The sequence below is a fragment of the Bos taurus genome, chromosome 22 (assembly GCF_002263795.3).
Source record: "Bos taurus isolate L1 Dominette 01449 registration number 42190680 breed Hereford chromosome 22, ARS-UCD2.0, whole genome shotgun sequence".
NCBI lineage: Eukaryota > Metazoa > Chordata > Mammalia > Artiodactyla > Bovidae > Bos > Bos taurus.
In genome coordinates this window covers 4377823-4391040 of record NC_037349.1, presented here as the reverse complement: position 1 = coordinate 4391040, position 13218 = coordinate 4377823, and the positions used below count along the sequence as shown (strand labels likewise).

General features: G+C 38.7%; 1 protein-coding gene across 9 annotated transcripts in view; it reads right to left on the bottom strand.

Moving 5' to 3' along the window:
- RBMS3 (RNA binding motif single stranded interacting protein 3) overlaps positions 1-13218 on the bottom strand; it is an 802311-nt gene that overhangs the window by 267527 nt on the left and 521566 nt on the right. For all 9 annotated transcript variants that reach the window (XM_010817553.4, XM_010817555.4, XM_010817556.4 and 6 more), the window contains exon 6: positions 10579-10658. In XM_010817553.4, the coding sequence (XP_010815855.1) occupies positions 10579-10658 (80 nt within the window). The remainder of the gene's footprint in view (positions 1-10578; positions 10659-13218) is intronic.

Genomic DNA, 13218 nt, shown 5'->3' with positions numbered 1-13218 from the left:
TTCTGTAGACTCTGAATAAATTATGCTACTACTCACTGGTACTTACACAGAATTATAGAGAACGTTCGGTCAGCAAGACATACTGACCATACCTCACTGATTAAACATTACAGACTGTATTATACCTCTCTATCACAGTAGGCCTGATAAACCCCTGCACACTTCCCCTAGAGAGAGGAGCAACATTATGCCAAAGAGATGAACATGCAGACCAATAAACCCCTGTCTGTCTGTTCTCACGATATTCACCTTTTTATGTGCAGACAATAAAAAGAGGAGTGCAAAGTACAGCAGAGTAATAGAGCCTATCTAGATCCAGCGGCAAGGAGTTAAGATCCAGACACTATAAGATAAATTAGGCAAGGACAGTACCCATCTCAAAAAGCAGAATTCATCGGTGTCCCATCCAAGAATAAGCTCTTTAAAGAAATAACAATCTGATTGTCAGCAAAACACACTGAAAATCAGTTTTGGAAAAATGAGACTTTCCAAGAAGTAACTAGAATCTTTCTCAATCAAACTGTTTTTTTTTTTTCTTTTGAATATTTAGCACTTGTTCTGTGTGTGTGTGTGTGTGTGTGTGTGTGTGTGTGTACACACACATATGGGCTTCCTTGGCTCAGATGGTAGAGAATCTGCTGGCAATATAGGAGACCCAGGTTTCATCCCTAAGTTGGGAAGATCCTCAGGGGAAGGGAATGGTTACTAACTCCAGTATCCTTGCCTGAGGAATCCCATGGACACAAGAACTTGGCAGGCTGCTGTGCATGGGGTTATAAAGAGATAAACACAACTGAGCGACTATCATGTATATGTGCACGCGTGCTAAGTTGCTTCAGTTGTGTCCAACTCCGAGACTCCACGGGCTGTAGCCTGCTAAGTCTTCCTGGTTCATTGGATTGTCTGAGCAAGAATACTGGAGTGGATTGCCATGCCCTCCTCCAGGGGATCTTCCTGACTCAGGGATTGAACCCACACCTCTTACACATGTATTTAGAAACATAAATGTGAGAATTTTTGTCAAAAATTAAAACAAGATTTAAATGTTTTTCTCAATGTTTTCCTCCAAGTTTGCTGATGACAGAGAAAGCAGGCATCCCCCCAAACCCCTCAGGAATTTCGTTAACAGCAAGTATAAGTACAAGGGCTGTTCAATTCATGGAATTGTGCATCAGTTTCAAATAACATTTACTGAAATTCTCCAGGTGAGAACACTCGAGTGGGTAGCCTTTCCCTTCTCCAGGAGATCTTCCCACCCAGGGAGTGAACCCAGGTCTCCGGCACTGCAGGTGGGTGGTTTACCAGCTGAGCTACCAGGGAAGCCCGTTGAGAATGGACACTGAGCTAAATAGTAGCACCTGAAGAAATAACAACATAAAAACAAACAAAACTTCTAAACAAAATCCTGATCTTAAATACTCAGAATCAAATGCATAAATAAAAAATCACTCTAGTACACTTCACCTTCCCTAACCTTCTCCTGTGAAGATTGGAAATTTAGGGAAGATGAAGGGAAGAGTGAGGGCTAGTAAGGGAGTCTACAACATTGATGAAAACCTTCCAAAGTACTAATTGGAAGCCGCCCGTTGTTCAGCTAAAGATCATCTCCATTTCACTTTCGTCAACTCCAGACATCCCTACACTGAACCCATTAATTATGCCCACCACACTACCTTTATCTAAGACCAAATCTTCACGGGTTCTTTTCTCTGTGGCATGATTTCCCGTGCCCATCCCTCACCTTCACTTTGCTCTCATCATGACAATTTCCTGGCCCTTCTTTCTCTCCCCATTTTTGTCACCAACCAACCTCTTCACATCATCAGTTGTTCCAGGATCAACCATGCCATGGTGGCACTTCATCATTACCATGTTGCAGATTTCTCTTTCTAAATTTAAACTCTGACTACCATCTGTCTAGGCTCACTAATATTCATTTTTATCATCCCTAATACATTGTTCACAAATACTGCTATAAATGTTTAAGAGTAATGAAAACAATGTGTTTGGTCCACGAAATTCACTTTACTACTCTAGCTATATCTACTTTCTTCCTCTGGGCTTCCTTGTGGCCAGAAGTTTTAAATCAAAACATAATTTTCCAGACTTCTCTGGTGGTCCAGTAGTTAAGACTGCATGTTCCCAGTGTAGGGGGTACTTGGTTTGATCCCTGGTTGGGGAACTAATATCCTACATGCTTCACAGTGTGGCAAAAAAAAAAACTTTTTTTTTTTAATAAAAAAGAATTAAATAAAATTAAAAACAAACAATTTCACAATTACTGGATCACCATCCTTAATTTGAATTCCCCCAAATCAGAGTCTGGATCAAGATAGATTAATTGAGAGCTGATGTCAGGAAGTAGAGACATAATAGAAAAGGAAGAGAGAGTCAGGGAAGAAAGAAACACCAATAAAAGTTGCGCCCCTGAGCTTGTCATCACCATGAGAAACCCCCAGAATCTGCTGAGTCTCACATTCTTTTGATGGACAGATGTCTAAGGGAGTGATAACTACCCACGGATTGCAAAATACCTGTATCAGGCTGAGTAAGATTTTATAGATTTTGCCCTGAGTTATAGAAGTAGAGAGATTTGGTGGATCCTTGACATGGGACGCTTCCTGGAGGCACCCCTCTTTCACAGCTATGATCACGGAGGAGGAGTGTTGCAGTTTGGTGCACAAAACCCATTCCAACCACTCTTAATCTCCTAAAGATGGTCCCCTGTATTTCTCTATTTGGTCTCTCATAATCCAGATTTCAAAATGTAATCATCTCTGTCTCCTTTCTTCTCTCTCACTAGTTACCAGCTCCCCAGATACGTTTGTAGTATCAGGTGTGGCACCATAGAAAGGTTGAGAGATGACTGGCCAAGAACATAGGATTCACAGCCCTTAGATCTCAATTAAGCTTGTTCTATGAAATTCACTAATAACGTTCCAGCAGTGTTTCACCATGAAACAACTGTGTGTTTGGTAGATAGAAATAATCTAGAAGGCATAACAAACGTTAAAGATGAGGAGCTCAGCAAAAAGTCATTTCCTAAGTTTTGCAAACATCCTTTTATTGATGAGAAATCTAAGCCAACAGCCAGTTGGGGGTCATGGTATTCGCAAAGTATATTATGCAGATGTTGTTTTAGTTTTACAAAGAGGAATAACTTAAAGTTAGGCAACGCTACTCACGAGTAGAAACACAGAGATATATTTTCACTAAATTGTACATAATATTTTTTCTATTTGCTGCCTTTTATTCAATTATAGCTGCATTTGTGACTTATCAGACTGGCACCACTGAGAAAACACTTGTTAGTGTTTTCCTGATAAAACATGTTCCCTGATAAAAATGTGTGTGTCTACTGCTCACATATTCAGATTTGTAATCTAAATTTCATTTTAGTACATTTTTGATATTTTACTCTAGAGGAAGTTTCAAATTTACACAAACAACATTAATTTTTTTTTCATTTTATTTAAAAAATTATCATATTGTAAATATTTTTCCTTAGATACTCCCTAAAATCCTACAGGGTTTTTATTTGCATAAACATAGAATAGAAAAATTATCTGTCAAAGGATTAAGAAGGCACATCATTTTATTTTATCAAGTAGGAAAATAAGATTCCTCTGTTATGTAAATATTTGTCCCAATTTCTGTTCATCAGAAGACCTGCTAAAATAAAAAGATCCCAAAATAGAGTGCAGTCTCTCTCAATCCTTCCCTAATTCTTGGACTTCGGGTGGGATTAACAAAAAGAAATAAATCATACTAAAAGAGAGTTGGTTATTCCACTGTTTTCTGGAAAGACTGTTCTAATGACCAGTACATGTGCTTATGGGCAAAAGTGTAATTTGAAAGCAAAATGTGATTTTCCCTCCTCAAACCAGCCTGAAAACACATGTCATTATATATGGAAGCCTTTTCTAGGCAGTGCTGCCCTCTGCTCCCCAGCCTCTTTGAGCGTTAGCCTTTCTATTTCATGCCCTGCAGATGCCTGAAGTGCCTGGGAATTTACACTTTGCTTTTACCAGGGGTTAGAAATTTGAATGCAGAGTTCCAAAGAATAGCAAGGAGAGATAAGAAAGCCTTCCTCAGTGATCAAAGCAAAGAAATAGAGGAAAACAACAGAATGGGAAAGACTAGAGATCTCTTCAAGAAAATTACAGATACAAAGAGAACTTTTCATGCAAAGATGAGCTCAGTAAAGGACAGAAATGGTATGGACTAAACAGAAGCAGAAAATATTAAGAAGAGAGACAAGAATACACAGAAGAACTATATGAAAAAGATGTTCACGATCCAGATAATTATCATGGTGTGATCACTCACCTAGAGCCAGACATCATGGAATGTGAAGTCACGTGGGCCTTAGGAAACATCACTACGAACAAAGCTAGTGGAGGTGATGGAATTTCAGTTGAGCTATTCCAAATCTGAAAAGATGATGCTGTGAAAGTGCTGCACTCAATATGCCAGCAAATTTGGAAAACTCAGCAGTGGCCACAGGACTGGAAAAGGTCAGTTTTCATTCCAATCCCGAAGAAAGGCAATGCCAAAGAATGCTCAAACTACCGCACAATTGCACTCATCTCACACGCTAGTAAAGTAATGCTCAAAATTCTCCAAGCCAGGCTTCAGCAATACATGAACCATGAACTTCCTGATGTTCAAGCTGGTTTTAGAAAAGGCAGAGGAACCAGAGATCAAATTACCAACATCTGTTGGATCATCACAAAAGCAACAAAGTTCCAAAAAAAATCTACTTCTGCTTTATTGTCTATGCCAAAGCCTTTGACTGTGTGGATCGCAAGAAACTGTGGAAAATTCTTCAAGAGATGGGAATACCAGACCGCCTGAACTGTCAGGAAGCAACAGTTAGAACTGGATATGAAACAACAGACTGGTTCCAAATTGGGAAAGAAGTATGTCAAGGCTGTATATTTTCACTCTGCTTATTTAACGTATATGCAGAGTACAACATGAGAAACGCTGTGCTGGAGGAAGCAAAAACTGGAATCAAGATTGCTGGGGGAAATATCAATAACCTCAGATATGCAGATGACACCACCCTTAGGGCAGAAAGTGAAGAAGCATTAAAGAGCCTCTTGATGAAAGTGAAAGAGGAGAGTGTAAAAGTTGGCTTAAAACTCAACATTCAGAAAACAAAGATCATGACATCCGGTCCCGTCACTTCATGGCAAATAGATGGGGAAACAATGGAAACAGTGACAGACTTTATTATTTTGGGCTCCCAAATCACTGCAGATGGTGACTGCAGCCATGAAATTAAAAGACGCTTACTCCTTGGAGGAAAAGTTATGACCAAACTAGACAGCAGATTCAAAAGCAGAGACATTACTTTGCCAACAAAGGTCCATCTAGTCAAAGCTATGGTTTTTCCAGTAGTCATATATGGATGTGAGAGTTGGACTATAAAGAAAGCTGAGTGCTGAAGAATTGATGGTTTCGAACTGTGGTGTTGGAGAAGACTCTTGAGAATCCCTTAGACAGCAAGGAGATCCAACCAGTCCATCCTAAAGGAAATAAGTCCTGAATATTCATTGGAAGGACTGATTCTGAAGCTGAAACTCTAATACTTTGCCCACCTGATGTGAAGAACTGACTCATTGGAAAATACCTTTTTGCTGGGAAAGATCGAAGGCAGGAGGAGAAGGGGACAGCAGAGGATGAGATGGTTGGATGGCATCACCGACTCAATGGACATGAATTTGAGTAAACTCTGGGAATTGGTGATGGACAGGGAGGCCTAGCATGCTACAGTCCATGGGGTTGAAAAGAGTCAGACATGACTGAGTGACTGAACTGAACTGGAGCTGTACAGGATTGCTGAGCAATTTGTTTTGGGACAAAGAAATGTCTGAGGTTAGGTGAGCACGCAACTAATGATGCTTTACTTTGTCTGCAAAACATCAAGATCGATATGCAGGACATGTGAAGTTTATGGAACACTGTTTTCTTTTCCCTCTAGAGGAGCGAGAAAATACTGGATGATCCCTTTCTTAAGAGCAGTAACATGACTGTTGCTTTTTGATACAGCTTGGGCTACTCCTTCCCACCAACTGGTAATATTAATTTCCTGTACTTCAAATGCCAGAATTTAAATAATTAGAATTTTTTTGCATGTATATCTAGCTTCATTGTTCCAACTAGCCAAAACTTGGGGACAATGTTGTAATTTATAGTGAATAGAGCTAGTTCTGGGAGGTTGTGATAGGCATTAGAGATCCATGATATATTCATTAAAATTAGGTCTCTCGTGAACAATTAGGAGGAACTCAGAAAGAGAAAGCCTGATCAATGTCAAAGTTTTGGGCTAAAGTAGCTTTTCTTCTTGTTCTTCTACGGAAAGGACAGAGGATGGAATTTGGAAACTAGATTATCATCTCAGGAAATCAATGAATTTTGCAGCTTAAGAGGAATCTTTGTTAAGAGACACAGAAGGAAAATGGCACATTTCCCCCAAGTCATCCCTAAACAGAGAAGGAAGTGATATGAATATGGTACTGATTTCTCTCTTCTTGCTTAGAGGGAGGGGAGGAGGACTCACTTTTTTAATCAGCTATCTTAGGGTCTGAAGATCCCAGATCATTTTTTTTTTTTGCATCCTTGTGAGTCCCTTATTCACACAACCTTAAAGCATTGTACTGAAACCATCCATGTGCTATTCTAAAACCCCACAAATTTTTGGAGTCAAGATGACAAATCTTTAAAGTGAATGCTGAGGTTTTTACAACTTAGGAAAAACAAACCTATTTTAATTGCAAGTCAGTTAGATCAATTATAGGTGATTTTATTTATTTTTTTTCAGAGAGAGGGAAACATTTTCTCTTTGACAAATTATTTTCTGATGCCCAGCATGTTGTCAGGCTTTCCCCACCCCGCTGAGAATGTGTGTGGCTCTGTGTTCCCCAGCAGACTGGAAGGTACCAGCCTTCTCTATCCACCAGCAGCAGAACAACGCACAGGTCCTTTGGAAGGTGGCATTTCAGCTCAGTGCATATTTCAGGGCTGCCCTTGAGACAGGAATCAGAGTTCTTGTCCACGGCCCCGAAGGATGGAATCCACAAACATGCAGACGCTCATGGTAGCAAGCGAATAGGATGTATTAAAGAGGCAGAAAGTACAAAGCTCCCAGCATAGACACTGAGCGGGTAAAGAGTCCCCTATAGGTGATTTTTATTACCAAGGACAGTCTTTCTAAAGATACAATGTATTTTAAAAGTGAAGAAAATCATCACTTCTGAACAATCAAAGGAATCACTTCTAATCAGATATCAAGGCTCATTGTAACATCTGCTCACACGCCTCAAGATAGAATAGAAAATTGGATTAAGATATGAATTTCTGAAAATAAGACCTCAACCATCTACTTCAAATAAGCAACAAGGACCAAGAAAGGCAAACACCATACACACAAATTTAATTATCCTTGTCATAACAGAGTCAATGAGCCTAGCCAAGTCATTTTACCGCAGTGCATTCCAAAATACCCACTTCCTGCATTATGTCATTTTGTTCCATATCAAACATAAATATCAAAGCTTCTCTATCCTTAGGCTGCTTCCATGTCCTGGCTATTGTAAACAGTGTTGCAATGCACAGCGTGGTGCATGCGTCCTTTTGAATTATGGTTTTCTCTGGTACAACCTAAATGTCCATCAAAAGATGAATGCATAAAGATATATGTATATATGGATATAGATAAAGATACAGACAAGTTGATACAGATAAAGATATAGATAAATGGATACAGATATAGATAAATGGATATAGATAAAGATATAGATAAATGGATAAAGAATGGATAAAGATAAATATATATAAAATATATATAATGGATAGACCTGGAAATGATCATACTAAATGAATTAAGCCAGACAAAGAAAGACAAATATCATATGATATCGCTTATATGCAGAATCTAAGAGAAAAAAAAGATACAAATGAACTTATTTATAAAATATAAACAGACTCACAGACACAGAAAAAAAACTTGGGTTACTAAAGGGGAAGCAGGGGGAGGATAATTTAGGAGTTTGGGATTAACATATATACACTATACGTAATATCTATATATTTATATCTGTATATAAAATAGAACTCTCTATATAAAAGTATATCTGTATATAAAATAACCAACAAGGACCTACTATTGCACAGGGAACTATATTCAATATTTTATAATAATTTATAAGGGAAAATATTCTATATATATATAAAGAAAAGAATCTATATATATATAATCTACATAAAGAATCTATAAATAATCTATATCATATATATATGAATATAGATATGTAAAGAAATATACGTAACTGAATCACTTTGCTGTATATCTGAAACTAACATAACATTGTAAATCAACTATACATCAATAAAAAAAATTGTATGTTTTCTGTTAGCATTTGAAGCCTTTATTAAAATGTATTTGACTTCCAAAGTAAGGATAAATAAGTTAATTCAAGTATTAATGATAATTGACACTGTATATTTAATTGTATTATGTTCAAGGCAAGTCTCAGAAGCATAAAGTTGTATCTCTCAGGATTTTTTTAGCTTAGCATAATTATTTTGTTTTTCATGGTCCCATGAGATAAAACTAAGAAACTCAGTTATAACTGAGTTCTTGCTATTCACAATGTTTCCATTGGGTGTAGCTATGATATTAGAGAGGTTAATACCACAGCCTGCTTATTCAAGGAAGGATGCTCAGATATGTGGGGGATTTGTAGTGACTTTGTCTCTAGCATTAAACTACATGAGTCAGCCGTATGTTCCATGGGTTAACCTAAAACAATTTCAAATCAATCACATCAAGATGGATTTCACTGCGTTCTTCCAAAAAGGAAGAATCATACAAACCTGAGACCTGTATTAAAACTTCACCCAACAATAATTCCACCTAGTTTACTCATTCTTGAATTTTTTTTAATAGAATCATGTAATTCACATCTAGTTTGAATGCCTTCTGTACATGGACATCTGTAGGATAAAACGAGATGAATAAGCAGAAAACCCTTTAACAATGCAAGTCCTTTACTCAGTGGTGGGTCTGAGCAGAGTGTCTTTAAATGTCTTTTATCTTAAAGGGAAAAAGAAAAAGTATTTCTCCTAAAATGCAAGGGCAGCTGACTTGCTGAGATGAAAACTGCTAACTCTTTTCCTAACAACACCATATGTCTCCAACTGGATCATAATGCAGATAGTTCTCAGGAGAATGTCACACATGGAAACTAACCATATCGAGTCACAGCTTCACTGCTGACTCATGATTAACCAGGGGTCGTACTTTGGGATTTTTCAGAGCATCCAAATGCCAATCCTAATGGCCTTTCTTCTTTCCCAAAACTTAGCGTGTCATAAAATGAACCTGATCCTGCCAGAAAACTATGTCTTTTTTTGTTGTTGTTCAGACTTCGTTTTCTATATAACTCAATATATTTTAATGAACCAAAATGTTCAACCCCTAAATACTCTAGCCATGGGTTTTAAATAGTAGATACTTAAGGTAGCAAACATTACAAAGATGCAACATAAAATCATCAAAAGAAAAAATATGACTGAAGAAGTCACATTTTTCCTCTAAGAATCACTGAAAATAAAAAACCAACAAATAAACCAAGATGTATGAGTCAGATATTTCCTTATCTGTTATTCTCTTTCAGAACTTCACTCAACATTTAATATTTTTATGCATGAGTAACATGTATTTTTTTTCCAGTTTTATTGAGATATGAGTAAGATATTTTAATCTACTTAATACACGATACTATTCATGTATTTTTTTCAAAATTAATATCATGTCAAGGTAGTCCTAGCTCACATTCCGATACATATGATATATTCAATTCTTTTGTGTTGATTGTAATTCTTAATAGCATAAAGTTATATCATCTTATGATGTGTGTCAAATATTGAGAATTTTACCTTCAAAAATATGAAATGCCCTGAAGTACTCTAAACTGGTGCTTCCTAGATTATCTCTGATGAATGGGCGTACTAAAAAATTTAATGTGCATTTGATATTTTTGTAAAATATGAAGTTATGCAGTAAGACTTCATGATAATGTCATATTGCTATAAAAGTTTCTAAATGCTCTTTCTGCCTTTCTGCATTCTTCTCGTCATGGGCTGGTAAGAACTGTTTGGGAACTGGTCTCAATCTATGGATTCCACTGTTATTATTATTATTTTTACAATATGTCACTCACTGTTTAGATATTTTACAAAGTAGAAATCAGGATACCAATATTAATGATATAAGTCACAAACTTTCTTCACGGCAAGTGCATTTCAAACTATTCTTTGCTATTTTCCTTCTAATTCACTTTAAGGAATTAGCAGCAGAGATTCAAAAAGACAGGCCAAAGATGGATCACCAAGAAGCTTTTGGTAGTGTTGAGAAAGATGAGTTGCATAGTATTAAAAAAAATACATATTTATAAAGGCAAAAAGTTTCCTCCATTGGGAGGAAACTATGGGCCTTACCATGTACTCATTCTGATAGTAGCAATGAGCCTAGAGATTATTTAATGATTACTTTATGGCATTTCTCACCTGGGATTCCTGGTGGTGTTTTCAGATATTTTCCATTAAAATGTTGAATTACCACTTCACATTTTTCAGTAGACTCCATTCTGGGAAAAGAAGTAAACAGGGGATTATATACTTTCATGAAGCTGTACATATCCATGAAAAATAAAAAGAGAAGGAAATTAAGAAAACCTAGACAAGCTTCATTTGAGAATTTTACCAGAATTGTCACCAGTTGCCATGACCACATAGTGGATAGAACACCACAAACCCATTGCCACCAAGAGCAAGCTTTACTCTACTGAAGGCTGACTGTGTGGGCGGCTCTGAGTGGAGTCATCACTCAGACATAATCCCGAGGCATCATCTTATTTAATCTGTATAACAATTTAATCCGTACCCTCAAAGTGCTCAATAAACATCTTTTGAATGTCCGAATTAGCAAACGTGAGAGGCAGTTCTCACTATTGCCTTTCACACCATGAGGCCAGTCAGGCTGAGCAAGACGAACTGCCTTGGCAGCAAGTGGTCGAGGTGGGCTTGTAGCTGAGGCCTGGGGGACACCCACCTGCATTGCAGCTACTGAGCTATACCCTGAGAATCTGCACAAAGCAAGGTGAGGGAGTGCGCTGGCTTTCCACAACTGGCAGCCTAAGCGGGAGACTCACACAGTAGTGTTGTCATCATGATGCCATTTCACGCTCACATCATGACACCTTTATTGAAAATCCATGAGATGACAGACACAGAAGGGAGTTATTTCAGGTCCCAGATGTCTTAGGAAAATAAACATACACAAGCCTCAGGTCTTGAACTTTCTTACTTTTGAATTTTAGATGACCTCCTATTTTTTTCATACTAGGTATCAATAGAGTCGTTTTCTTTTGCCAAATTTTGGCATCTCACATAAAAGCTCATGAACAACATTTGGGACCACACCATCACACTGTCAACAGGTGGATCGCCTCTGAGGCTGGCCCGCCCTCAAGCCTCGAGGGTGTATTTTCCTTTGCTGCTGAATAAAACTGAGCTGTAACCAAGCTGTAACACTGGTCCGCGGGTTCAAATCTTTGCTGCGGCAAGACAGAACTGAGGAAATTACACAGTCCCCCGACATATCTAGTGCCGTGTCTTGCATTTAACCTGGCTGAAACAACCTCAGCTTGGTCCTAGGGAGGTGGAGACTAAGCACAGCAAAAGCCCAACTTGGTGAAAGCTCACATGGGAGAAACTGAACGCAAAGGAATCCCCGTGCAGTGGAAGTGACAAGATAACGTGCTGGAAACTGAGACAACAAAAACAGACTTAGCAGAAAGCTCAGGCAGCTCAGTCTGATTCCAGAAGACCTCCAGTTAAGGTCAGATCAGATCAGATCAGTCGCTCAGTCGTGTCCGACTCTTTGTGACCCCATGAATCGCAGCACGCCAGGCCTCCCTGTCCAACACCAACTCCCAGAGTTCACTCAGACTCATGTCCATCGAGTCAGTGATGCCATCCAGCCATCTCATCCTCTGTCGTCCCCTTCTCCTCCTGCCCCCAATCCCTCCCAGCGTCAGAGTCTTCTCCAACGAGTCAACTCTTCACATGAGGTGGCCAAAGTACTGGAGTTTCAGCTTCAGCATCATTCCTTCCAAAGAAATCCCAGGGCTGATCTTCAGAATGGACTGGTTGGATCTCCTTGTAGTCCAAGGGACTCTCAAGAGTCTTCTCCAACACCACAGTTCAAAAGCATCAATTCTTCGGCGCTCAGCCTTCTTCATAGTCCAACTCTCACATCCATACACAACCACAGGAAAAACCATAGCCTTGACTAGACGAACCTTTGTTGGCAAAGTAATGTCTCTGCTTTTCAATATGCTATCTAGGTTGGTCATAACTTTCCTTCCAAGGAGTAAGCGTCTTTTAATTTCATGGCTGCAGTCACCATCTGCAGTGATTTTGGAGCCCAGAAAAATAAAGTCTGGCACTGTTTCCACTGTTTCCCCATCTATTTGCCATGAAGTGATGGGACCAGACGCCATGATCTTTGTTTGCTGAATGTTGAGCTTTAAGCCAACTTTTTCACTCTCCACTTTCACTTTCATCAAGAGGCTTTTTAGTTCCTCTTCACTTTCTGCCATAAGGGTGGTGTCATCTGCATATCTGAGGTTATTGATATTTCTCCCGGCAATCTTGATTCCAGCTTGTGTTTCTTCCAGTCCAGCGTTTCTCATGATGTACTCTGCATAGAAGTTAAATAAACAGGGTGACAAAATACAGCCTTGACGAACTCCTTTTCCTATTTGGAATCAGTCTGTTGTTCCATGTCCAGTTCTAACTGTTGCTTCCTGACCTACATGTAAATTTCTCAAGAGGCAGGTCAGGTGATCTGGTATTCCCATCTCTTGAAGAATTTCCCAGTTTATTGTGATCCACACAGTCAAAGGCTTTGGCATACTCAATAAAGCAGAAATAGATGTTCTTTCTGGAACTCTCTTGCTTTTTCCATGATCCAGCGGATGTTGGCAATTTGATCTCTGGTTCCTCTGCCTTTTCTAAAACCAGCTTGAACATCAGGAAGTTCACAGTTCACATATAGCTGAAGCCTGGCTTGGAGAATTTTGAGCATTACTTTACTAGCGTGTGAGATGAGTGCAATTGTGTGGTAGTTTGAGCATTCTTTGG